Source organism: Cicer arietinum, chromosome 6 (assembly GCF_000331145.2).
Source record: "Cicer arietinum cultivar CDC Frontier isolate Library 1 chromosome 6, Cicar.CDCFrontier_v2.0, whole genome shotgun sequence".
NCBI classification, from domain to species: domain Eukaryota; kingdom Viridiplantae; phylum Streptophyta; class Magnoliopsida; order Fabales; family Fabaceae; genus Cicer; species Cicer arietinum.
The window spans coordinates 8,456,993-8,483,875 of record NC_021165.2 but is presented as its reverse complement, the minus strand read 5'-3'; the positions used below and the strand labels follow the sequence as shown (position 1 = coordinate 8,483,875).

At 31.7% G+C, this 26,883-nt stretch overlaps 6 protein-coding genes, 1 long non-coding RNA gene and 2 pseudogenes across 7 annotated transcripts; 2 read left to right on the top strand and 7 right to left on the bottom strand.

Moving 5' to 3' along the window:
* The first annotated feature begins 438 nt into the window (after positions 1-438).
* Positions 439-1,721, top strand: LOC101509749 (uncharacterized). The gene has a single exon (XM_004504104.4). The coding sequence runs from the start codon at positions 687-689 to the stop codon at positions 1,446-1,448; it is 762 nt and encodes a 253-aa protein (XP_004504161.1). The 5' UTR covers positions 439-686; the 3' UTR covers positions 1,449-1,721.
* Positions 1,722-4,131: 2,410 nt separating this feature from the next.
* On the bottom strand, positions 4,132-6,669 carry LOC101509422 (very-long-chain 3-oxoacyl-CoA reductase-like protein At1g24470). Its single transcript, XM_004504103.4, has 3 exons — positions 5,943-6,669; positions 4,987-5,056; positions 4,132-4,597 (listed from the first exon to the last, which is right to left on the bottom strand). The coding sequence occupies exons 1-3, from the start codon at positions 6,596-6,598 to the stop codon at positions 4,355-4,357; spliced, it is 969 nt and encodes a 322-aa protein (XP_004504160.1). The 5' UTR covers positions 6,599-6,669; the 3' UTR covers positions 4,132-4,354.
* A 1,776-nt stretch (positions 6,670-8,445) lies between these two features.
* On the bottom strand, positions 8,446-9,197 carry LOC101509098 (uncharacterized). The gene is made up of 2 exons (XR_001144086.3): positions 8,927-9,197; positions 8,446-8,817 (listed from the first exon to the last, which is right to left on the bottom strand). It is a non-coding gene; the product is annotated as an uncharacterized lncRNA (long non-coding RNA).
* A 1,907-nt stretch (positions 9,198-11,104) lies between these two features.
* On the bottom strand, positions 11,105-13,584 carry LOC113787208 (lysine histidine transporter-like 8; annotated as a pseudogene).
* Positions 11,850-12,668, bottom strand: LOC105852257 (very-long-chain 3-oxoacyl-CoA reductase 1-like). The gene has a single exon (XM_012716811.3). The coding sequence runs from the start codon at positions 12,515-12,517 to the stop codon at positions 11,858-11,860; it is 660 nt and encodes a 219-aa protein (XP_012572265.1). The 5' UTR covers positions 12,518-12,668; the 3' UTR covers positions 11,850-11,857.
* A 555-nt stretch (positions 13,585-14,139) lies between the features above and the next one.
* On the bottom strand, positions 14,140-15,401 carry LOC101508473 (uncharacterized). Its single transcript, XM_012716819.3, has 4 exons — positions 15,262-15,401; positions 15,035-15,084; positions 14,621-14,809; positions 14,140-14,511 (listed from the first exon to the last, which is right to left on the bottom strand). Exons 2-4 carry the CDS (start codon positions 15,041-15,043, stop codon positions 14,485-14,487), a joined length of 225 nt encoding a protein of 74 aa, XP_012572273.1. The 5' UTR covers positions 15,044-15,084; positions 15,262-15,401; the 3' UTR covers positions 14,140-14,484.
* Positions 15,376-19,400, bottom strand: LOC101508780 (uncharacterized). Its single transcript, XM_012716818.3, has 7 exons — positions 19,173-19,400; positions 18,583-18,827; positions 17,729-17,789; positions 16,995-17,119; positions 16,483-16,545; positions 16,267-16,391; positions 15,376-15,927 (listed from the first exon to the last, which is right to left on the bottom strand). The coding sequence occupies exons 1-7, from the start codon at positions 19,264-19,266 to the stop codon at positions 15,795-15,797; spliced, it is 846 nt and encodes a 281-aa protein (XP_012572272.1). The 5' UTR covers positions 19,267-19,400; the 3' UTR covers positions 15,376-15,794.
* A 455-nt stretch (positions 19,401-19,855) lies between these two features.
* LOC101491783 (lysine histidine transporter-like 8) lies at positions 19,856-23,346 on the bottom strand (annotated as a pseudogene).
* Positions 23,347-23,618: 272 nt separating this feature from the next.
* On the top strand, positions 23,619-26,037 carry LOC101508151 (uncharacterized). The gene is made up of 3 exons (XM_004504099.4): positions 23,619-23,840; positions 24,548-24,754; positions 24,886-26,037. The coding sequence occupies exons 1-3, from the start codon at positions 23,619-23,621 to the stop codon at positions 25,855-25,857; spliced, it is 1,401 nt and encodes a 466-aa protein (XP_004504156.1). The 3' UTR covers positions 25,858-26,037.
* The last annotated feature ends 846 nt before the right edge of the window (positions 26,038-26,883 follow it).

The following is a 26,883-nucleotide window of genomic DNA, read 5'->3' as shown; positions in this document are numbered from 1 at the left end:
TAATTTCTCCTCTTTCTACTAGATCACTTTTTTATTTGTTCTCTATCTCAATATGTTAATAGTTAAACAGCAGTCTTTTTTCATTAAAAAACAATTATTATATTTTCAAACTTCTATAATTTTCATACATTCGAAATATTATTTTTTATCTATTAATCTTTATATCCCATATGACATATAATATATATCCAGTTATTCTATTTATTTCTATCTCCCTTAAAATATTAAGATATAAAATAGATGTTTGATGATACACCAAACATAAATGTCACATCTTTGATATTACATTACTAACATATTAGATGTGTCACGTCTCTTCCTTTATCTTTATCTTTATTTTTATTTCTCTTAAAATGTGAAGGACCAAAGAATTTTCCAAAAAAAAGAAAAAATAGATAAAACAGTGCCACACCTTGATAGTTGAATTTGAATTCACTCCATGCGCAATAGGCACCACGCGTTCCTCTCTCTATATCCATTATCCTTTTCCGTCTTTTTTCATTTAATTTTCTTCTTTGGTACTCTTTATTCTCTCTATTGTTTTTCAAGAATGTTCATGGCCCCCCAATTGTCCCACACCCCTTTCCTCCCTCCCAAAAAACCATTCCAAATTTAGACACAAACATCACAAACACCATGTCCAAATTTTCCCTTTTCTAACATAAACAATTTTCACACACAAGGACATGAAAATCACACTAACAAAACCATTCATCCTCAAATTATTCCTCATCTCTCTTTTTCTCTCCCTCCCATTCCTCTTCCTCCACCTCTTCTCTCCCCAACAACGCAACCATTCACAAACCATAACAACAACAACAACAATAACAACCAAAGACCTAAAAATCAGACCCGGTTACACATCCTACGATACCTACATACAACGCCAACTCAACAAAACTCTCAACCCAAAACTCAGAAAAATATGGACAACACGCGACTGGAACCGGAAAATACCGGTTTTCGCACGATTCTTCGAAGAACTTCAAAAGAAGAAGCTTCTAGAAAAAACCTCAAAAGCTTTGTGCATAGGTGCACGCGTTGGACAAGAAGTTGAAGCTCTACGAAGAGTCGGTGTAATCGATTCCATTGGAATGGACCTTGTTCCGTATCCACCGTTGGTTGTGAAAGGTGATTTTCATAACCAACCGTTTGATAACAACACGTTCGATTTCGAATTCTCTAACGTCTTTGATCACGCGCTATATCCGCAACGGTTTGTTAGTGAGATCGAACGCACATTGAAGGTTAACGGCGTTTGTGTTTTACACGTGGCATTATCGCGACGCGCTGATAAATATTCCGCTAATGATCTGTATAGTGTTGAGCCTCTTGTTGAGCTTTTCCAGAATTCTGATTTGGTTCATGTTCGTGGTGTTGATGGTTTTGGATTGGATACCGAAGTTGCGTTTCGCAAGAAACAAACACACACTCCTCACCGCTTCTAATTGTTTCTTTTCTCTCTCTCTCTCTCTCTCTCTCTCTAGTTATATGCTGTTTCTTATTTTATTTTTTTTTTTTTATTTTTTTGAGATTTTTTTTTTCTAGAGATATATTGGAATTGATTTAGATTTTCTTTTCTCTTTCAAATGAAGCATGTACATTGTTTTGTTTGAAGAAGTAGAAGTTGGGTGCTCGATGATGATTGTGCACTTTTGCCACTTATGTTATAACATTTATTTTTATAATTGATTTTTAATCCAGATTTATTCTTCAACTTATTTTTATCTATTACTTTTAACTCACTTGTAGTTGAAATTAATTTCAATGATTTAATCCATGCAAAATCAAATAACAGGTTAATTTTGGGGATGCAAACTGATTTTGCTATGTAATCAAATGCGCTTCGACTATAAAAATTAAATAAAATATAATTAATGTTTGAATTGCATTTTCGTGCATTGACCATTATGCTGCTTAAGCTTTGGGCTTGAGGATGACTCACCGGTTCTCATATGAGATGGGCATTTTGCGGTTTGTTTTTTATTGAGACGCTCTTAACATGGTTCACAAGTTTTATAATAGTGCCAATGATCACCTCTTATTTTAGATTGGTGCTTGCGGATTGTCGAAAGATTAGTTCTCTTTATCATTCATCTATGTTTAGTCAATGTTAGACGTAGTCCAAATGTTGCTACACATTGTTTAGCTAAATTTTCTTTATCTTCTACTAATATTGTGATTGAGGAATAACCTGATTATGTTTCATCCTTTGTTGTAACTAACTTAGTTGTATAACACACTTATTTTTCCGTAAAAAAAGAAAAAAAAAACTCCCATTATTTTAAGGAGTGCACTAGTTGTCACATATTAAAGATTTTTTTTTCTTGTTAGAGTGGAGATTCAATTTCTACCTCTCATAGAAGAATTTGACTCGTATACATTGAATAGTTGATAAAGCGAAAAAAAATTAATGACCCCCTGTAATTTATTATCTATACACAAATGACATCAATTATTATTTTGTTCATCTACGGTTTTGTTTTTGTTTGTTTGTTGAGAAAAAGCTATAAATAGTTCTATTACCATCTATTCAGCAATAAGTCATACTAAAGTAATCAATAAAATACAACTAAAACAAACGAGAATGAAAATAAGCTCCAACAAAACAACAATCTGAACTAATGAACAACACATACTGATTCTCAATAAAATATTAACATTTCTTAACAAAACATTCTTACTTAGCCTTTCGAACTTACCGAATCTCCCTGTTTTTCTCTCTTGATTAATCATTCACAATAATAATATTTATACAAAAGAAATAATTCAATATATTTGAAACTTGATTATACAAAAGTATATTTGAAAGGAAATATTTAAAAGGGGTTGTTAAGGTCAAACTAATTATATAGACAGAAAAAGAAGTCAAATTAGTTATTTAATTATTCTTTGCATTTCTTAAGGTATTTATTTTCATGTAAAGAACAAACCAAAAATTAGGATTATTATCCACATTACGACAATTAAAATTTAGATTTTGCCTCTAAATACAAATAGAGATCCTTAAGATTAATGAACATCTCAATTGTAAGTACAAGCAAAAGAAGTGCTTAGACTAGAAAAAGAAAGTTATAGCTAAACGAATTTGATTGATATACAATGTTCATGTTCACGTGATTTAGTTTGATTAAGTTTGATACGAGTATTTATACTTATCTTACTATTAATCTTTCAATTTTGCAAATCAACAAATAAATATTTGAAATTTTAAAATATCAATTAAAATGGCATTTCAGTTAATTTTTGTAGTTAAATATTTTGATGTGGCACTCATATGACTTATGAACATTGATCCATAACATCAATGTCATATTCGTGTAATGTCATGTTCGTGTAGATAAAAATTTCAATGAAATTTTGTCATCTCAAAGCAAATTTTTGAGTAATTGTAATTTTGCGGACACTAATTTTTTATAGTCCATCAAATATTTAAATTTCAAAGAAAAATTAGTTGATGTTGTAATGACATTGATACGAGATAACGCATATGAGTCACATATTTAATTAACATGCCACATCATAGTTTATAACGGTTAAAATTTAAATATATATTATTTGATTAATATTTTATAATTTTAATTATTTATTTGTTATTTTACAAAATCCAACGACTAATTTGACCGAGGCTTACCATATTAGAGATCAATTTATCTATATTAACTTTATCATTAAATCATTTTATTATATTATTCATAAAACATTTTTAAAATTATATAATTTGATTACACACACAAAGTTAAAACTCAAGCTGAAACAATCCTTATTAAATTTTCCTCGTCCACACAATAGAACTCTAGATTAGTTATAAAGTCTATTTCCCCCTAAAACCATATATTAGAGACAAACAAAACACTACAACTTGCTTAAGCTCTTCATACACTTAAAAAAATATTGCCATAAGAAAATATAGAGAGGGGCATAAAGTAAAGTCCTTCATGTCATATTCATATTAAAAAAACGAAAAAATATAACACAATAATAATGGAGTATGAGGTAGTTTTTATATTAAAAAAAAAAAAACAGATACAATATATACATAGATAGATTGATAATTGATTTATGTTGGTTAACCGTATAAATTTAATTTATACCGTAAATGCGTAACTATTTCACTCTATTATAAACAACTAAACTAAAGTGTTGCATAACATTATATATATCATTGCAGTTAAAGAAATAACATTTAGCTTATAAATAAATAAATAACATTGGAAAAGTGTGTGTTTTGTACTCAAATTTCAGAGTTACCAACCTCCCGAACACCAACCAAATTGGCTACATTTACAAAGATATATCACATTATAACATGACCTTATTTATACCAACAATTGTTACAAGTAAAATTCAAACTCTAGTGCTTGTGATTCCTGCGTCGCATACCAATGGACAGGCGCCAATAATCAAGAAGTGGGTCGGGGATTAAGCGTGCAAAGGCCCATTGAACTGAGTGAGCCCAATAAGGTGTGCACTTTGGTCCATACCCAATTTGACGAATAGCAGCTCTTGCATAATCTTCAGGTGTTGGTATGAATAAAGATTCTCTCCTAATATATGCTACTTTTGATACCATGTTCGTCGCAACATAAAGTGGGAGCTTCGTTCCATATCAATGTTATCAATCATTAAAATACCATTTAAAATTTGTAAAATGAATTAGCTTGAAAAAAGTTTGATCCAATCACACAATAAAATGGAAATTATATAACAACTCGACTTAATTTGCTTTTTAAATATTATTATACTGTAAAAAATCGTTTAATAATAAAATGGCAGTGTACAAAAAATAGGCATAGGCCTCCTCTAATACATAATTTCTCTTTTGTTATATTATTTTGTAGAACATCTCACTATATAACTACTGCATGGTCGTATATGATTAAATCACCATGTAATTTTTTTTTGTAATGTATATGCATAATTATTAAATTTAAAGCTAAAACGTTTATATATATTTTTAGTAAAAAAAAATTTATATATATGTACCTGGCATTGTACGTCGATCCCATATTGTTTGTACTCCACGTATAAAGATCTTGAAAATCGATCCACAAAACTGCATGTTTGAAGTTTGTCCACATATACTACTTAAGTTAAATTCTTAATTAAATATAATATACTTGTAATTCTCTACATTTTCTTATAAAATATTTTTAGAAATGGATCTCTCAGTTGACATAGAGGGAGTATATTTTTCTCATAAACCATCGAGTATTCCAATTGTATGATTTTCGCCATTGCTGTTTTTGGCTTTTTGCCAACTTTCACACTCACACCCAAGTTTAGCTCATTTCTAATTTTGTCGGCACTAAATTGTGTAGAATTTAATAGGGTGTTCAAAAAAATCAAAAACTGAATCAAACTGCTGAACTGAACTGGATTTGAACTGAATTGATTTATAAAAATTGAGAACCGAACTGTTTTCGAACTGATTTTTTAAAACAAGAACTAAACCGAACTGGTTTTCAATTTAAAAAACTGAACCGAACTGATTTTTATTTCAAAAAACTTAAACCAAATTTGTTTTTTTATAAGTAATTAGGGGTAATTATGTAAAATTTGGCCGATATGAACAAAAAAACTAAATTAAACCGGTTCGGTTCGATTCAAAATAAAAAACCAGTTCACCATTTTGTAAAACCGGTTCGGTTCGGTTTTTGAACTATAAACTAGTTCGATTCATTTTTTCAAACTGAAAATCAGTTCGGTTCAATTTTCAAACGGTTCTATTTCAGAACTATACTTTATCCCCCCTTAGAATTTAAGAGGCCATCAAAATTTGATGCATAAAAAAAAAAAAAAAAACCAGGTGTATATTCACAATAGTTGGGATGGTAAGTGCCATTAAGTCTAAAATGATTGAAAATACAGGAGTCGACAATAATAGTGCTAGGATTGAATTCAATTACAGTACTAGAATTGATGAAAGAAAGAAAGCTTACGCTTTAGTTGCAGCATAGATTGTAAACAGAGGATGTGAAGGCACTAGTACCCCTGCACCAGACCCAACATTTACAATCATACCCTTCTTCCTTTCCATCATCCCACACAAAACACCTTTCGTTACTCTCATCATACTTTCAATGTTCACACTAACAATCTTCATCCACATTTCCTCCTTCACTTCATGAAAGAACATAGCCTTAGGATAAGTAATTCCCACATTGTTAATCAAAATTCCAACATCCAAATCACGTCCCAAAACTTCTATTTCCCGGAGACCCACCGTAATGTCGCCGGAAAAATCCACAGTGATGGTTTTAATCTGAACGTGAGGGTATTTTGTTTTGATTTCGTTTTCAACTGTTTCGAGTTTCTTTGAATTTCTACTGACGATAATTAGGTTGAGATTTCTGTGTGCTAGTTGGTAAGCGAAGGCTTTTCCGATGCCATCGGTTGCTCCGGTGATTATAGCCCATGAACCGTAGGATTTGATGAGGTGCTTTTCAGATCGGAGGCACATCTTGAAGATCCATGTGATGAATGAGATGAAGTAGTTGAAGGTTAGGATTAAACCGAGGCATGGGAAGATGATGAACACTGCTAGTTGGAAATCACAATTCTTATGCTCCATATTGCGCTTTGTGATTCTCAACATGTGAACTAAACTGCTAACTTTCTACTCTTTTATATCTGTAAATTTTATTTATACTATTTGTGCATGAAAATTAAACTATTTATGAATTGCTAATAGGTGATTTTCAAAATAAAAACAAAAATGCATAAATAAAATTATACATTTTATCTAATTTTTGGATAGAAAAACTATTTTTAATTTATTTTCACTAATATTTTATAAAAGAGTACAAAATTTGGCTTTAATTCATTTTTTTCTTATATTTTGATGTGTAGTCCTGATTGTTCTTTATTTTTTGGCTTTACATCTATAGTAATTTTCAAATTTTCATTCCATGACGGATAGTGATACCCAACAAACCATTAAATATATGTACAATGAGAACCTAATGTAGTTGAGACATATTAAATATCAGAAGCGCTAAATATAGTGAGGTACACAGTGGAGCAGGTAATGAAGGGATTTGTCCTAAGATGCTAAATGAATGATTGAAACTATCAGACCATGGATCAAATTAGAGAGCGTTGGGAAAATCTTGGGAAAATCTATTTAGGAAGAGGTATCTACTGTGGCGAATTCCAGAGACAGATTCACGAAGTTCAATTAGGAGAAATATGGTATAGAATTGCCAAATGAATGCTATTGACAAACACACACTGCCCCATGCCCTGAAATCATTGATGAAATTATAAGGCAAAATGTAACCCGTGAGTAGATATTGAAGACCAAAGTCTCTATTCGTCGATGTTAAAATTTGTATCCGAAATGCAGGAAATCTCTAACTCCAAAGAAATTGTTGTCAAATAGAAGAAGTGTGTGTGAGATTTACAATAATAATTATAATAATGTTGAGTAATACACGTACCAACCAAGAGTGGCAAAGGCAACAGGAAGCATGAGAGCTTGAAATGCAATGTTGGAATTAAGAAGATGAAAAGCTGCAAAATATGTATTACCATTTCTAGATTCAGTTAGAGGAAGCCACTCATCTTTTGGATGTTGAATCTGGATTTGGTCACTAGGTGATGAGTGGTTAGATTCAAAAGAACTTCTTAGATCCGCTCTATTTATCATCATTCGTTTCTTTCTTGCAAGAAGTTGTCTGTGTATTGCATGAATTAGATTCTATTCGTCTTATTTATTCTTAAGAGAACCCCCCACCACAAACTAAATATTGTACAAATTGATTGTATTATCCCTTCCCTTCCTGATTTCAAATTGTTTCCTTTATATAGTAGATATCAAATCTGTAAATTAATTAATTATTATTTGTTTGTTTCTTAAGGAGCATTTAATGCTAATAAGTAAGGAAGTTTGTGGACAGTATCCTTAATAGATTCTATTCGTCTTATTTATTCTTAAGAGAACCCCCCACCACAAACTAAATATTGTACAAATTGACTGTATTATCCCTTCCCTTCCTGATTTCAAATTGATCAAATCTGTGAATTAATTAATTATTATTTGTTTGTTTCTTAAGGAGCATTTAATGCTAATAAGTAAGGAAGCTTGTGGACAGTATCCTTAATAGAGTAAGTCTAAAATTTCTATACTAGAGATATAGATTAATATTAAATTATTTAAATTATATTGGTTGATATACAATTAACAATTATCAGAGCTATTATAATATAAAATTTGACACTATGGTGTCAACCAATTCTAACCCTGTTATATTATATATAGTGTATAAATTATGCAGCACTCAATGCACACCATTATCAGTCATGGTCAGCAATATGCTGCTGCCTGCTGTTCACATTTTGTCTTCATTCAACCATACTATATCCCACTTAAAATCCTCAAATTTAAATAAAAGATACCCCCATAAAGACGGCAAAAGCTAAAAATGTGAATAGACAAAAATATTAGCACATAAACACGAAGAATGTATTAAGAATCAACATATCTGATTTCTGTATTTGCAGAGCGAAGTTATTGTTTCACCTATTTACATATATATTATTACTTTTGGCTGGAAGATATTACAAGTAGCTAGATAGATCCATGATATGTATTAGGTGGCAAAGAAAAAACAAAAGTAAACAAAACAAAAAAAAAACTAGAAACTACAACGATTATTTGTTTTGTTTTTCATGTCTAATCCGTGGTTTGGCAATAGAGGAGGCCTCAGAACAACTCAGAAGAAAACTGAAAGGAATCACCACACAATATATCTTTTAAGCAGCAGAACACACATCCTTTTCTGTCTTCTACGGTTTAAAGCAAAACCACTTTCTCTGCATCAAAAATATATAATTATACTATTAGATATTCATCTACATAACAAATTGTGGTTGTTATTGTAGAGATAATAAATTAATGTGACCAATTGAATTGATATGTTACCTTGGAAGATTTATCATCATCCTTGCGCGAATTAGATCTTCGCTGGGACGTAATTCGGCCCGATCCTCCTCCACCAGTTTTTTTCTCATCTCTGGCCTTGTTGAATATAACAGTGAATCCTTCAGCTGAAGCAGGATCATTCACATCCCATTCCCCGAACTTGGGTAAAGGCCTTCCTTGTTGTTCATACTGCATATGCAAATAAAAATATGAGTATGTATGCCTCAAAACATTGATTAATTTTTCACCCCAATAAAATTATTAAATTGGGAGTTTTGAATAATTGCCGTGAAATGATCTTTGATTCATAAAGATAATTATTAATTTATAAAAATTAATAATTTTTACTATAAAATATAAATAATTAATATAATGATTATCATCAAAATAATATTTTTTATAAAATAATATTTTTAAAATATAAAAATTAATAAATAATTATTTAATTTATAAAAATAACCATTAATTTATTTATTTATAAAATAAATATATCAAAATCTTTCGATCTCTGAATTCATGTATAAACTCTCAAGTATGAAATTTCAATAGAGTTCATTTGTACACTTCAGTTATAATTTCTTCTCCATATACGTGGACCAAAATAAATTTTGTAAGTCTGAATAGTGAAAATAAATATGTGAAGTGGACCAAAATAAATTTTGAAGGAAAATCAGCAAAAAAAAATGATACTAGAAACTAGTGAAGTGGTTGTAGCTACATCTATCAAAATGAGTTAGTCAGTTTAACCAACGACTTTTGAGTAGTCCGTATAGACTGTATTAATAATAATTTTTTTTAATTTTAAATTATAACATATATTAATTATTGTATGTAAAAATAATTAATAAATATATTAATATTTTGTAATTTACAATTACCAACAAATAATATTTTTATGTTTATTATAAAAAAAAATGTGGGCCGACTCAAAAGCCCAAATAGGGCCGAATCGTATACTAACGGTTATCAAAAGCCCAATCAATAATACAAGAAAAAAGTTAAGTGGTTGTAACTACAGCTATCAAAATAAATCAGTTGGTTTAACCAACGGTTATCGAGTAGTCTTTATAGATTGTATTAATAAATTTTTTATTTAAATTGTAACATATATTAATTATTGCATGCAAAAATAATTAATAATATTTTGTCATCTTTTGTAATTAACAATTACTAACAAGTAATATTTTTATTTTTATTCTAAGAAAAAATATGGGCCAACTCGAAAGCCCAAATAGGGCCGAAGTCGTGTACTAATTTTGTTGTTCGTATTCTATGTAGACTTTTTAGCCTAATTCAAAAAATCCTACTACCAAATAGACAAATCTGATGCCGATTAAGTACTCTGTTTTGACTCCTCCAGTTGCAGCCTGTTTAAACACTTGGAAATGTGTTGTGTCTTCAATTTGGTGAAAACATAATTACTGGTGTGCTGTATAAATATAATTAGTGGTTTGTTGGATCAAATTTAATTTAAAATCAAACCGATTGAATGATTAAATAACAAAATCGAAGAGAGTGAATCAAATGGTTTTTTCTTTCAAAGCCGAATCAATCCAATCTAAGAACACCTTTAATGGATATGATACTAGTATTAATTAATAGAAGAATTAATAGATATAGATATGTTCCTTGTGAAATGCCGATAAACTCTCAAACTTTTGAAGGCATTCTCTAACTAAACATGCAGCAAAACTTGCACAAGTGATATCTACTTGAACCCATGTTTTGATTTTGACGAAGAAAATCCAATTTGAACAGATGTGAATGTGGTTTTTTTTTTAAATTAAAACTTGGGAATGGAGGCATGATAATATCCATGAATTTACATTGCTAGTAAAACTATTACGATTTTTAAATTTTTATATTTATGTAATTATTCATTTTAACTTCTAATTATTTGATTTTTAATTACATGAATTGTTAGTTAGTTTTTAAATTTAATTATAGTTTTTGTCTATTTATTTTCACCAATTCTTAGAATTGGTCTACCTCTTCTAAAACTGGACAGTTTTAGTCCTAGTGATTTTTTAACTAAAAAAATAACAATTTAACATATTTTAAATGAAATAACATATAATTTCATTACGTAGAACTATTTGGGTGAATAATCGCAAGCATATTCTCACCCATTGTGGGCATTTCTTATTCTTTATGCTCGTGTATCTTAATTCTAGGTTGTCAAAAACGAGCATGGCATACACTTGGAAGCTACACAAACAATGTACTATCACTAGAACATATATTGCACCCATTGAGAATTTTGATAATTGATTTTTGTGAAATTGTCGAAACCCAGTTAACAATCCTCGACCATGTATCTGAAAGAAACATTCATACGCAAACTGAAATGTTATTTATTTATAAAAAAAAAAATGTACATTCATTAATATAAATATAATAATATTGTTTGAAATAAATATTTTTTTGTTAGCACGTGTGCTTGCCTGATTTCCATATGCCAAAAATCCGACAATTGCGAGGGGAAAAACACACATCGCAATGAGTATATATGAAATGGTCACTCCTCTACGCATCAATTCTTTTGATGTTTCCTTTAAATTGGAAGGTGGTGTCCCATGCGAAACAAAAATCCAAAATAGAGTTTTAATATATGAGAATATCATATTGCAATTTTTAATCATAGTAGTAATATTATATATAAAATGTAGTTGAATTTGGATATGATGAAGCATATACAATTGAATATTATATAATAATATTATTAATTACTTGCCTGTATTTCTAGCACAACATTGTGACCTCTGAAGGAAAGCACAATAATCCCAATAGCATTGATAACATCACTGATCTTCACGAGGGTTGATTCTTGTTGTGACACCAATGTAGTGTAAGACACTCCCATTGGTCTACCCTTAAGAGAAAGTGACCAAAAGAGTGTGCAGTAACTAATTGCAGTGAAAGAAAGAAAGCTTACGCTTTAGTTGCAGCATAGATTGTAAACAGAGGATGTGAAGGCACTAGTACCCCTGCACCAGACCCAACATTTACAATCATACCCTTCTTCCTTTCCATCATCCCACACAAAACACCTTTCGTTACTCTCATCATACTTTCAATGTTCACACTAACAATCTTCATCCACATTTCCTCCTTCACTTCATGAAAGAACATAGCCTTAGGATAAGTAATTCCCACATTGTTAATCAAAATTCCAACATCCAAATCACGTCCCAAAACTTCTATTTCCCGGAGACCCACCGTAATGTCGCCGGAAAAATCCACAGTGATGGTTTTAATCTGAACGTGAGGGTATTTTGTTTTGATTTCGTTTTCAACTGTTTCGAGTTTCTTTGAATTTCTACTGACGATAATTAGGTTGAGATTTCTGTGTGCTAGTTGGTAAGCGAAGGCTTTTCCGATGCCATCGGTTGCTCCGGTGATTATAGCCCATGAACCGTAGGATTTGATGAGGTGCTTTTCAGATCGGAGGCACATCTTGAAGATCCATGTGATGAATGAGATGAAGTAGTTGAAGGTTAGGATTAAACCGAGGCATGGGAAGATGATGAACACTGCTAGTTGGAAATCACAATTCTTATGCTCCATATTGCGCTTTGTGATTCTCAACATGTGAACTAAACTGCTAACTTTCTACTCTTTTATATCTGTAAATTTTATTTATACTATTTGTGCATGAAAATTAAACTATTTATGAATTGCTAATAGGTGATTTTCAAAATAAAAACAAAAATGCATAAATAAAATTATACATTTTATCTAATTTTTGGATAGAAAAACTATTTTTAATTTATTTTCACTAATATTTTATAAAAGAGTACAAAATTTGGCTTTAATTCATTTTTTTCTTTTATTTTGATGTGTAGTCCTGATTGTTCTTTATTTTTTGGCTTTACATCTATAGTAATTTTCAAATTTTCATTCCATGACGGATAGTGATACCCAACAAACCATTAAATATATGTACAATGAGAACCTAATGTAGTTGAGACATATTCATATTATGGATAATAACATTTTTTTTATAATAGTGAATTATTTTTGCTCTTATGATAGTTCCATATTAGTAAGAAATAATAAGGAAATTGGGCTTACCAAAAGCAGACATTGCTGGGAAGAGGTATCTACTGTGGCGAATTCCAGAGACAGATTCACGAAGTTCAATTAGGAGAAATATGGTATAGAATTGTCAAATGAATGCTATTGACAAACACACACTGCCCCATGCCCTGAAATCATTGATGAAATTATAAGGCAAAATGTAACCCGTGAGTAGATATTGAAGACCAAAGTCTCTATTCGTCGATGTTAAAATTTGTATCCAAAATACAGGAAAGCTCTAACTCCAAAGAAATTGTTGTCAAATAGAAGAAGTGTGTGTGAGATTTACAATAATAATTATAATAATGTTGAATAATACACGTACCAACCAAGAGTGGCAAAGGCAACAGGAAGCATGAGAGCTTGAAATGCAATGTTGGAATTAAGAAGATGAAAAGCTGCAAAATATGTATTACCATTTCTAGATTCAGTTAGAGGAAGCCACTCATCTTTTGGATGTTGAATCTGGATTTGGTCACTAGGTGATGAGTGGTTAGATTCAAAAGAACTTCTTAGATCCGCTCTATTTATCATCATTCGTTTCTTTCTTGCAAGAAGTTGTCTGTGTATTGCATGAATTAGATTCTATTCGTCTTATTTATTCTTAAGAGAACCCCCCACCACAAACTAAATATTGTACAAATTGATTGTATTATCCCTTCCCTTCCTGATTTCAAATTGTTTCCTTTATATAGTAGATATCAAATCTGTAAATTAATTAATTATTATTTGTTTGTTTCTTAAGGAGCATTTAATGCTAATAAGTAAGGAAGCTTGTGGACAGTATCCTTAATAGAGTAAGTCTAAAATTTCTATACTAGAGATATAGATTAATATTAAATTATTTAAATTATATTGGTTGATATACAATTAACAATTATCAGAGCTATTATAATATAAAATTTGACACTATGGAGTCAACCAATTCTAACCCTGTTATATTATATATAGTGTATAAATTATGCAGCACTCAATGCACACCATTATCAGTCATGGTCAGCAATATGCTGCTGCCTTCTGTTCACATTTTGTCTTCATTCAACCATACTATATCCCACTTAAAATCCTCAAATTTAAATAAAAGATACCTCCATAAAGACGGCAAAAGCTAAAAATGTGAATAGACAAAAATATTAGCACATAAACACGAAGAATGTATTAAGAATCAACATATCTGATTTCTGTATTTGCAGAGCGAAGTTATTGTTTCACCTATTTACATATATATTATTACTTTTGGCTGGAAGATATTACAAGTAGCTAGATAGATCCATGATATGTATTAGGTGGCAAAGAAAAAACAAAAGTAAACAAAACAAAAAAAAAACTAGAAACTACAACGATTATTTGTTTTGTTTTTCATGTCTAATCCGTGGTTTGGCAATAGAGGAGGCCTCAGAACAACTCAGAAGAAAACTGAAAGGAATCACCACACAATATATCTTTTAAGCAGCAGAACACACATCCTTTTCTGTCTTCTACGGTTTAAAGCAAAACCACTTTCTCTGCATCAAAAATATATAATTATACTATTAGATATTCATCTACATAACAAATTGTGGTTGTTATTGTAGAGATAATAAATTAATGTGACCAATTGAATTGATATGTTACCTTGGAAGATTTATCATCATCCTTGCGCGAATTAGATCTTCGCTGGGACGTAATTCGGCCCGATCCTCCTCCACCAGTTTTTTTCTCATCTCTGGCCTTGTTGAATATAACAGTGAATCCTTCAGCTGAAGCAGGATCATTCACATCCCATTCCCCGAACTTGGGTAAAGGCCTTCCTTGTTGTTCATACTGCATATGCAAATAAAAATATGAGTATGTATGCCTCAACACATTGATTATTTTTCACCCCAATAAAATATAAATGAAGATCAAGATACCCTTTTGTACATCATAAACGAAAGATTATTCATTTATGTTTTTTGTTAATAGTAAAAACGGTGAAAATTGATAAATAAAATAAAATTCGTGTTGGTTTAAAAATTAAAATAATTGATTTGGATGTGAGGATCTTACCGAAGCCATAGAGATTGAAGCTTTGTGATGGTTGGTGGTTACCCAAATTTCTGAGGGGGGGAAGGAATAAACAACAAAGAAGAGAAAGAAAAAAATAAGAAGGCAGAAGAAGAAGAGATTGAAATGAATTGAATTAAAAAACAGATTGGAAATGAAACGTTTTATAAGAGGGGGTAAGGAATAGAAAACGATGCGCAAATCAATGCAAGCTAGTTGTTGGGTCTTACACATTCCTGCGTGGCCCACTCGTCCAACACACGGGGCTGATTTGGTTTTTCTGTTTTTGTTTTTCGTTTTTATTTTTAGGGGAATATTCCTTCAAAGGTAACAGAAAACAAATGTTTAGTCCCAAAGGAATGAACCCGTATCCCAAAAATGGTAAACTCAGAAATCCAAATTTGTAACAACATTAACCCGCCCAAGTGAGCTAGTTTTTTTTTTTTTTTTTTTACAAATTGCAGTTACCTATTTACGGTAAATAAATAGTTTTCAACCTAATTACAACAGAAATCTACATGTAATATACAGACTTGGATTTATTTTTCCTTAAAAACTGGAGAAATCATTTGTTGCCAGTGGTTGCTGCATTTGCAGATAGATCTCTTGAATTGGTCTCTGTAGGACTTGAATCTTTGTATCATGATTCTTGTGTTCTTGTATATATACATAACACCATACCCCCTGACGGGACGGGGAGAAGTAGGAGGTTGGATAATGTAGATAACCTATCTATAGAGACCAAAGATGGTAATGACTCATTTCATTTATGTTTTGATGTGTACCGCCATAAAAGCCCTCCTATAATGTTGTTCACTGCATGAGAAGTCATGGGAACTGCAAGGCTAGAGGACAAAACTGTAGCATATCCATAAGCAAGACCAACAAAGGTTGCCCTGAAACAAAAACAACAATCTCATTTTAATTAGATCAGGTCTTTTTTGTTACAGCTAATGTTTGTATTGTTAGTATTTTGACGAGGGTGGAGATCGAACTCGCGACCTTATTGTCACTACACTAACTCTCCTACCCCAGCCACCAAACAAACCTTATATCCCCTTAATTAGATCATGTCTAATAACCACACAACATGAAAACAATGAAAAATGGATGTGATCTACAGGCCACCGAGAGGATATAATAAAAGAAATTCAAATCAGCAATCTAATTTTCTGAAATTGGAGATAAAGAATCAGAAGAGGGAGGCAAGGAGAAAATTTTAGAAAGATATGCACCAGATGGCAAAGGAATACTTTCGACCACTGCCGAGATGCAAAACACCAAAGATAACAGAAGCTACTGCAATACTCTTCCAGTTCATTCCAAAAAGTGGCAGAATTGCACCACGGAAAAGGAGTTCCTGGAATTCAAGATGGTAAGATGGGGTTTTAGTCAAATAATGAAAAATAAACAATGGTAAAATAAGCTAAGATGAGTAGCTCTCTTTTAACCTCACTAATTCCAGGCAAAAATGCAACTGCAATATAATCCAAAGGTTGGAGTGAGCTAAGGACCTGATTGGGAAAACAAAATATTTCCAGAGTTTAGAAACACAAAAATGACAAAAGCAACTGAGATGTAAAAAAGTATCATAGGCTGGAATTATTTGTAGTTTAGTTGGACTAAGCCACTAACATTTAATCAACTTACTACCATCTACTATAGAATATTGAAATTTTAAATGGCAGACTGCTGATAACAATACCAAGCTTATAAAATCTTAAAAGACGTTTTTAGAGCTATGGAATCACTTACAAGCCTAGACTGTCTACGGTCAGAAAACCATGCATTCAATAACACAGAACTATTGGATGAAAATCAAACTATTCATATTTCAAATTCAGTAAATCGGATTTAAATTGTTAGCTCAAAATGAGGGTCGACCAATCTTCATTCAACTGTGCTTTTTGTCTGACTGCAGTGACTGACATTTTGATTGTAGAGAATCCATAACCTTTAGTACCTGTCTATTGGCTGCTTCACTGGACTCGGCAAAATCTGGCCAAGTCTTCAATAGCAAGTAGCGACTTGATGATATTAATACTACAAGTCCTGTAATCAACTCAAGATGCCACATTTCAAAACCAACTGCATATAAGAGAAAAAATCTTAAGATACTTCTTCACACATCATAATAAATATTTTCAACACATTTGCCAAGCATTTACCACAAGAAACAAGCTCATTTATATTTTCTGTAGGCACTCAACAGAAATCATGCTTAGATCCATTAGAAATCATTTCAAATTAGCCTTAAAGTTTCACCACCAAAAGACGAGCTAGTTTGGATTTCATGTCAGTGTTCAAGAAAAAGACACAACTAACAATGAATAGATTGGAGCATGTGTAACCTCGCTCCAGTTATTAAAAACATTCCACACACACAGGAAACATTGTGTTTTCAAGCCTTATGGTTGAAAATTTGCAAAATTGTCAATCTTCATGTTCAATAAGATACCACTTGAAAATCCAAATTGCCATGTGCATTTCAGTATTTCACCAACACCAGTACGGCAGTACCGATCCGATTTATGGTAACAGGCTAATAGCACATGTTTGAGGAGAACATTTATTTTATGCAATTAGGAGTTCATATATAGTTCTTGACATACTATCTTTTCATGAATTCGGATTATAGAGAATCAGCGGAACTTTGAAAAACAAAATAGCAGGAAGAAGTAAATAAAAGTGAAATACATGATACTTCTGTAGAGCAGTCCAAGATTGGCAATCCTTCTATCGACGCAACATGAGACACCTGCAATTTCGAAAACTAGATGAAGTAAAAAAAAGAACATAATATCTTGTCTGTGCAAATTTCCATGGCTAAACTAACAACCTTCCATGACATGTTCATTAATTTGAGAACTCTCCTTCCCATATGGAAGGGCAAACTTTTCCCAGAGTTAAGAACTTGACTCTTAATAATATAACTTCCAACCTGAATTCAATTTCTCCTTACTAATATGGTGAAGAAAGACCCAATCAGACCGAAATAATTTCTATAATGGCTAAACAAAACATAGGTTTCTTGTGCAGGCGCGTTTATATAGTTAAAATAGACGATACAATACAATACAAAACAACAACCAAACCTTATCCCAATAAGTAGGGTCGGGTACATAGATCAAACGAAACCATAATGTTCTGTCATATATCATATTGTTATCCAACTCATTAATCTCTAGGTCTTTCTTACCAGTTTCACTTATAGTTTTCTAAGTCGTCCTCTACCTTTAGCAATTTGATTACCCCTCGTGTGATGTACTCTCCTTACTGCAGAATCTACATGTCTCCTATTCACGTGTCCAAACCACCTAAGTCAAATTTCCCCCATCTTTTCTACGACAAGACTACCTCAACTCTCTATCTCTCTAATCTCGGCATTTTTAATCCATCTCTTCTAATCTTACCACACATCCAGCGCAACATTCTCATCTCTGCTACACTATTCTCGTGCTGGTTTTTTCTCTACCGCCCAATACAATAGAATCGGAAAAAATGCGACAAAAGGGGGAAACTGATTCAGCAATGCATAAAATGAAGATAACCTGCCGAATCATTGTCCCGAGAGCAGCTATAAGACCCGAAGTTATTATGCAAGCCTGAAGCACATTACTTCTGGAAGGAACAGGAATAGGGTTAACATTCTGAGAAGGTGGATTAAGAGAAGTGTCCAATAACTTATCATTTTGAACAAATTTGTCATCTGAGATATCTACAAATGCTTCTGGTCCTTCTCTTTTGGATTTCTTCAACGACTTCTTAGCAGAAGAACATGTTTTATATCTATTCGCTATGAAAAAACAAAATAGTATGTAAATTATAAGAAGCTGATACAACTTCAAAGATATAAAATTCAATGAAAATCTCACATTCGAACCCTTTAGCAGAGTGAAGATAAAATAAAAGCCACACATGAAGTACTTAAGAAGCTACATAATTAGTTAATCAGGAGTGCTATCTTTTCAAATATAATTAGATTCTGTTAGTTAAATTCAAGTTCACCTAAGACAGAATGATTGGGGTTTGTATTCATTTGTGGTATTTGATATTAGGGTAAATGGAAATAAATCAATAAAATGTGATGAAAGAGAAAAATGGAATAAATAAGTGAGAGAGATTAAGTTAAGAGTGTAACTGTGAGGGGGAGTGATGAAGGTAGCACAATATGAGGTGTGAGCATAGGTACTCGAGCAACTCCAGCAATTGAGAGTGAGCGAAAGCGTGGCCATGTATGGAGTGTATGTGAGTTATAATAAGAAGATTATGGAACATGCGATTGCTATTATCGTTGCTTCCCCGGTTCCATTACAAGCTTTATATCATTTTACTTTTATTTATTTATTTTTATTTTAGTAGCTTATAACTTTCTTATTCTTATAGAAATGTTAAGCAAGGCTAGCTGTCAGAAAGAAGAAGAAAAGAAAGGTTGGGCAAGGCTCTCTTTAAAAACAAATTATTATTTTATTTAATTATATACATTTTTTGGGTTTTTTTAATGAAATTCAGAGTGAGGAGGTGGTGGTGTTTTAGTTTTAAGTTAGGAAATATCCTATGTTTCATTCATGATGATGCTCTATTAGAACACTTACAAAAATAATATTTATATTTGTTTTTTTAATGATAGTGGCAGAGATTAAGCTTCACACTTATTTATAAAAAAAAAATGTACATTCATTAATATAAATATAATAATATTGTTTGAAATAAATATTTTTTTTGGTAGCACGTGTGCTTGCCTGATTTCTATATGTCAAAAATCCGACAATTGCAAGGGGAAAAACACACATCGCAATGAGTATATATGAAATAGTCGCTCCTCTACGCATCAATTCTTTTGATGTTTCCTTTAAATTGGAAGGTAGTGTACCCTGCAAAACAAAAATCCAAAATAGAGTTTTAATATAAAAGAATATCATATTGCAATTTTTAATCATAGTAATAATATTATATATAAAATGTAGTTGAATTTGGATATGATGAAGCATATACAATTGAATATTATATAATAATATTATTAATTACTTGCCTGTATTTCTAGCACAACATTGTGACCTCTGAAGGAAAGCACAATAATCCCAATAGCATTGATAACATCACTGATCTTCACGACGGTTGATTCTTGTTGTGACACCAATGTAGTGTAAGACACTCCGATTGGTCTACCCTTAAGAGAAAGTGACCAAAAGAGTGTGCAGTAACTAATTGCAGTTCCAGCACCCACCAAAGAAACAGCTGCCATTGAGTTGAGGTTAGGAAGTTGAGCAATGAGAATGGCCAAACATGTAAATACTAAGAACCGCACCACCCCGCTTGGCGCGTGTGCCCCACACATCTCCCCATTATCATTTTCACAAAGAATCTTGAATAACATCTTCATGGTCCCACCACCGGTAATTATAAACGTTACGCATGAACCTCCTGATAGGTACATTACCGGAAATAATGCTGCTATTTTCCCTAATGTTGAACCTAAAAATTAATATGCAACCATTAATTTGTATATTGTATTAGCCTCTCTTTTGTCACTTTGGAATTAGTGCTAATATTCTCGTCAATTGTCATATATATACAGTGACATATATAGTAGTAATATTCTTTTCAATTTTCTCTATTCTATCTCTCTTGTCTATTTCTCTTAAAACAATTTCAGAGTAGTTCACTTCATAAATTTAGAATTTTTTAGTTTGTGATAAATTAAATATTAACTTAAAAAAAATTATATATTAAAATAAAAGTTATTAAAATACCGACAGAAGAAATATGTATATAAAATAATCATTCAAAAAGTATATATTTATGCTTCAACAAAAATTAAAACTGTTTGTATAATAATTTTATAAAAATTAAAATATACTATTTATAAAGACAATAAACTTTACAGTGTTTTTCAAGTGGGTATATAAGAAAATGACTTCAAACTAATTATGAAAAGGATGGTTGTTATTTTGTAGTACCATATCATGACTTGGTTTCAACTATTGTTTGGCATTGTGATAAAGAGTAAAAAAACAAAAAAAATAGGATTAGATTTGTAATTGTAATAAATTTTATAGTATTTGTATTAATAAAATTTAAATTTGTTTATTTTTTAGTTAAATATTCAACTATATATATTAAATATTTTTGAATTAAATAAATATCATATTATGGATAATAACATTTTTTTTATAATAGTGAATTATTTTTGCTCTTATGATAGTTCCATATTAGTAAGAAATAATAAGGAAATTGGGCTTACCAAAAGCAGACATTGCTAGGAAGAGGTATCTACTGTGGCGAATTCCAGAAATATTCAATTAGGAGAAATATGGTATAGAATTGCCAAATGAATGCTATTGACAAACACACACTGCCCATGCCCTGAAATCATTGATGAAATTATAAGGCAAAATGTAACCCGTGAGTAGATATTGAAGACCAAAGTCTCTATTCGTCAATGTTAAAATTTGTATTCGAAATGCAGGAAATCTCTAACTCCAAAGAAATTGTTGTCAAATAGAAGAAGTGTGTGTGAGATTTACAATAATAATTATAATAATGTTGAGTAATACACGTACCAACCAAGAGTGGCAAAAGCAATAGGAAGCATGAGAGCTTGAAATGCAATGTTGGAATTAAGAAGATGAAAAGCTGCAAAATATGTATTACCATTTCTAGATTCAGTTAGAGGAAGCCACTCATCTTTTGGATGTTGAATCTGGATTTGGTCACTAGGTGATGAGTGGTTAGATTCAAAAGAACTTCTTAGATCTGCTCTATTTATCATCATTCGTTTCTTTCTTGCAAGAAGTTATCTGTGTATTGCATGAATTATATTCTATTCGTCTTATTTATTCTTAAGAGAACCCCCCACCACAAACTAAATATTGTACAAATTGATTGTATTATCCCTTCCCTTCCTGATTTCAAATTGTTTCCTTTATATAGTAGATATCAAATCTGTAAATTAATTAATTATTATTTGTTTGTTTCTTAAGGAGCATTTAATGCTAATAAGTAAGGATGCTTGTGGACAGTATCCTTAATAGATTCTATTCGTCTTATTTATTCTTAAGAGAACCCCCACCACAAATTAAATATTGTACAAATTGACTGTATTATCCCTTCCCTTCCTGATGGGGTCGATGTTACTCTTACGATACCGATGTGAGACTAACGAACTGGTCGCCTAGGGATAACTCCAAGACCCCAAACCCAAATGCATGCGATTGGATATGACAAAGGTATTAATGCCTTATAAATCGAGAAATTTCCACTTACTTTTTGCCATTTGTGTGGAAGATTCCTCCTATTCCTAAGAAATTAGACAAATTTTTTGTAAAGATGATAAAATTGATTTTGAGAAAATGTTGAAGGTCACATTTGTGAGATTTCAGAACTCACATTGCCTTCTCCTTCTTCTCTGCCACCAGCAATGGTATGTTGCTTGCAGATTGTCTTTTGAATGCTTCTTCACTAATTATTGACTACGTGTGCTAAGCTTTCGGTCATTATCACTCTTGAAAATGATAATGTTTTCTTCCCTGAAATTCTCCAGAAATAGTAGTAGTCTTGTAATTGATTAAATTAGGAATCACATAATGGAATCATAAATAATACGATTTGAAAACTTAATAGCATGGAATTGACATATTGGTAAATGGTACGTTAAAGAGTTTAGCTTAATATTATTTTTTGTCATGTTTAACTATTGAAACAACTATCTTCCCTCAATTTCTACGTTGATGTATCAGCAGAGAGCTTGAGAAAGAGAAGGTAAATATTTCATAACTCCGGGCTCCGGCTCAAAAGTTTTTTTCTTAACACTTATAGGTCATTCAAACATAATCCTATCTTTCAAATTACAAATATTAGATATAAAATTTTAATTGAATCATATAATAAATTATTGGAATAGGCAAAAGTGTGACATAAAATGTATGGATGTAATTTTGTTAGTGAGTATAGGAGAGTGAATTTTTTTGAAAACAAAAGAGTTTAATTTGAAGAGAACCTAAGAGAGGTCGATACAATAAAACATCTTAACTATTTAAAAATATAACTACAGATTCAAAATCTAATTTGCAAAATAAAAACATAACTTTTTTTCTGAAGTATTAGAATTTAGAGGAACAACAGCAGCTACAATTTTCAAATTTTGAAAACAAGTAAAATAAATCTGAATGACAAAAATAATACCAAAAAAACAACAGAGAAATTACCCCTCATATACTCTATCAGTGAAAGAATTACCCATTTTGGGTATGTTGCAGATGAAACCTTTGGTCTCTTTACTCCTTTTTTTCCCCTTTGGTATTTAGCTATACAACCCCGCAGCTTTATAGCCATCTCCTGCTGTAAGGGTTTTTCTACTCTCATTATAAGACAGACTGTAATTTGTCCCATTACCCCATATGCCCTCAGGCCTCAACAACTATTGTAACAACATTAAAAACAATAATAATGTGACAGAGCGAGATTATTTACTATAGTCTTATACTCAAAAAGTGCATCCGTAGACATTGCAGTGAGGATTGTACACTCATACTCAAGAATACACACAAACAAACCTCTCAAATTCTGTGTATTCAAGAACACATCCATGCCGCCAAAGAAAAGAGGGAGACCATCTCTCCATTTTTCTGTACTCAAGAACACAGCCATAGCGCCAAAGAAGAGGGGGAGACCACCTCTCAATTTCTCTGTACTCAAGCACACAACCATGTCGCCTAAGAAGAGAGGGAGACCAAAGCTAAAAAGGAAGCACTTGGATGAGGTTGAGAGTATTTCCCATTCTGATTCAACCACCAACCTTAACAACCAGGTTTTAGCTTCTAGACTTAGTATGCATGATATGAAATGAGATTAACCTTGCACCATTATTTGTGTGGATATCATGATTTTTGCCTTATAAAAAGTAAAAATTATTTAACGAAGACGTTTTGATTGAAATGAGAGATTGAAAAAAATATATATAAATTTCGAAGCAAAATCAGTAGTTCCTTTTCATTTTTACCCATCTATTTTTCTTTATGTGGAAATCATTCGTCATACATTGATGTACCAGAGTTTTAAGTGGGTATATTATTTAAAACTTTTCTTACTACTTTTTTGTGTCATTTTCATGATCTACTCATATCAAGTAGAAAGTGTGAAGGAAAGTTCTTTGTTGCTTATCATACGTTTACGTTCACAATAACACTTTTGGTTGTTTATAACAATGCAAAACCTCGTCATCGGTATTCTTTATTGCTTTTCATCTCCTAAGGTTATCAATTCAGGATAAGTTTGACTTTGACTGACTTCCATACCTTACCAACAGCAACTACTTGTAATGCTATAGATGGAGACTCAATGTATATGCTTAGTACTCAATATCCATATAATTTTTTCTCTATTGTGATTTGTGAATGTTAGTAATATACAAGGTGGATATATTGTACAATGACATGTTTCTTGGGTTTCTCTAATTTATTTGTCTTGTTGTTTAATCCTTACTTTCGACTTGTTGCCTTATGTGTATATGTTCAGTCAGAGTCTTGGCAACGCCCTCTCTCTGCCAGAAAGCAGATAATTCCAACTTCCACCCGCTCTTTGAGATCAGCTACAAGGCTTATTGATAATGGAATAACATCTTTGCCAAGATGTTCACAGCCTCAAATATCAAATTCAAGAGTACATTCTTCTGCCACTGATGACATCAAACAACTTGATGTTTCAGCCAACACTGTCAATTCTGTAAGAAATAAATACGTTTCATATGCACACATATTGCATCTGTGAGTTTTAGTTTTCTCCCATTGAAGAGAGCAACTATGTATAAGTGGAATTTTTAATTTTAATTCCATCTATTATGTGATTTGGGGCAGGCATATCAAGTTCCAAAAGGTTCTCTAGTAGAATCCCCTTCAAGAAACCTAGTACATGCTGCTCATTCTCTCACATTGGAACCAGAAATGGGACATAAAGAGGCTGAAAATATTGAAAATTCAACAATGAGCATACAAGAGATGATGGAAGAAATAGGTGAGGCTGGAAAGTCATTGTCCAATCATTCAAATCAAATGGACGGACATATTACATTTGAAGCAAAAAGTTTCCCTCTTGAACATGAGCCTTTAGTAGGAGAAATTCAAGCCTCAACTAAGTTTGAGGAAATAACAAATAAGTATGGTAGGAAGTCTATTTCAATGGTTGCCATGGCAGCAGATGAAGATGGTGATGAGGTTGAGGTTGATTCTGATACACAAAGCCAGCCTAAGGACACAATTAATGGATACCAAGTGAAGCCAGAATTCGTGCCTATATTAAGAAAAATTATCAGCAAGCATGGAGATATTGCTAAGAATTGCACGGAAGTGTCAGTGAAATATCGTTCAATGTTGTTGGAGATTATTTGTGTTATTATATCAGAGTTGGATAAAAAGGATGTTACCAAAGTCAAAGAAAATGTCCTAAGAAGCAAGATTGGTCTTGTTAATGGAATAAAATCTATGGAAATGGAGGTTGAGTGGCTTCACATGAGACTAGTTGAGATACTTGAGGCAAGGAAGATTCTTGAGTTGTTTGACACACTGAAAGATAAAAAAGACAACAATAGGAAGCTAATTGAAATGGCTGAGAATACATTGGAAGAATGTGAAGCAGAGAAGAAGGAAGTGTTGGAGATGCGCAGCGCAATATGTGAAAGAGAGAAAGCCATATGTGGTAGAGAGACTGTTTGCAAAGAGAAATTGGTGAAATTGAAGGATGAGTCTACCAAGATATCTCAAACAGTCAAATACGCCAAATCTAAAGTCAGACGCTTTCTTAATTGCTCACTGCTGGATGGTTTGATTTAGTATTGCAATTTCATTTTCCTTTTTCTGCTTTTTTCATGATACTGGTTTTAGGATTGCTTATTTCGTTTATAACTATTTTGTTTCACAATTACACATGGAATTTGGTTGCAAGTGTCGGATTATATTCATGTATAGATATTTGAATTTCCATCTGAATGTGCCTTATAGATTTGTTTCTTAGATGACCTGAGTGATCATTACAAATGTTTGCATGAGATAAGTGGTATTGTTTTTTAAAACAAATCAACCATCATGTTATAGAAGTCCCACTCTTCCTCTAGGGTGAGGAAAAATTAAGTTTCTGCATAATAAAGTAAAAACACTGTAATTAGCATTCAGTTTCTTGAAGTAGCTGTATTGTTGTGCTTTGTAGGGCTGATGAAGTCTAACAAAAAATATTATGATCGCCATATGATTGGATCTTTTTGGAAATCAAGATAGCATTTGCTTAGTATTGAAAATTGATTATTCTTCTTATACTAGTAGACATGCTGCTTTGTTTTTAACAAGAAATGAAAATAGTCCAAACTGGATAAGATATATATCAGAGGGTGTTTTTTATATCTTTTTGGTCCATTATCATAAAGCTATCTAGATATCCTGGATAGATCTAATTGCCCTGTAGCTTGAATTTGGGTAAGATAGTTTGAAATTTGCAGTTTGCACTGATAAGTTTATCACATCTGCTAGTCCTTTATTGCTTGTGCTATTAGGATATACCGTTGGGTTTGCTAGTGGGCCTTTCTATACAGTTGGGGAAAATTTTACCCTTCACCCCAACAATTAATACCCATACCCCCCATATTTTCATCAAACTACCCATTTTACCATTTTTTTAAAAAAAATGCTATCGGCAAACTTTAAGAAATGTTTTCCAGGATATTATGGTCAATAAGTTTATTTTGAAGTCTTTTATCAAGATAATATGAATCTATTTTAAAAAGTGAAAACATAAAAATATTTTCGTAAAATACTTGTAATTTAAAATATATATATATATATATATATATATATATATATATATTT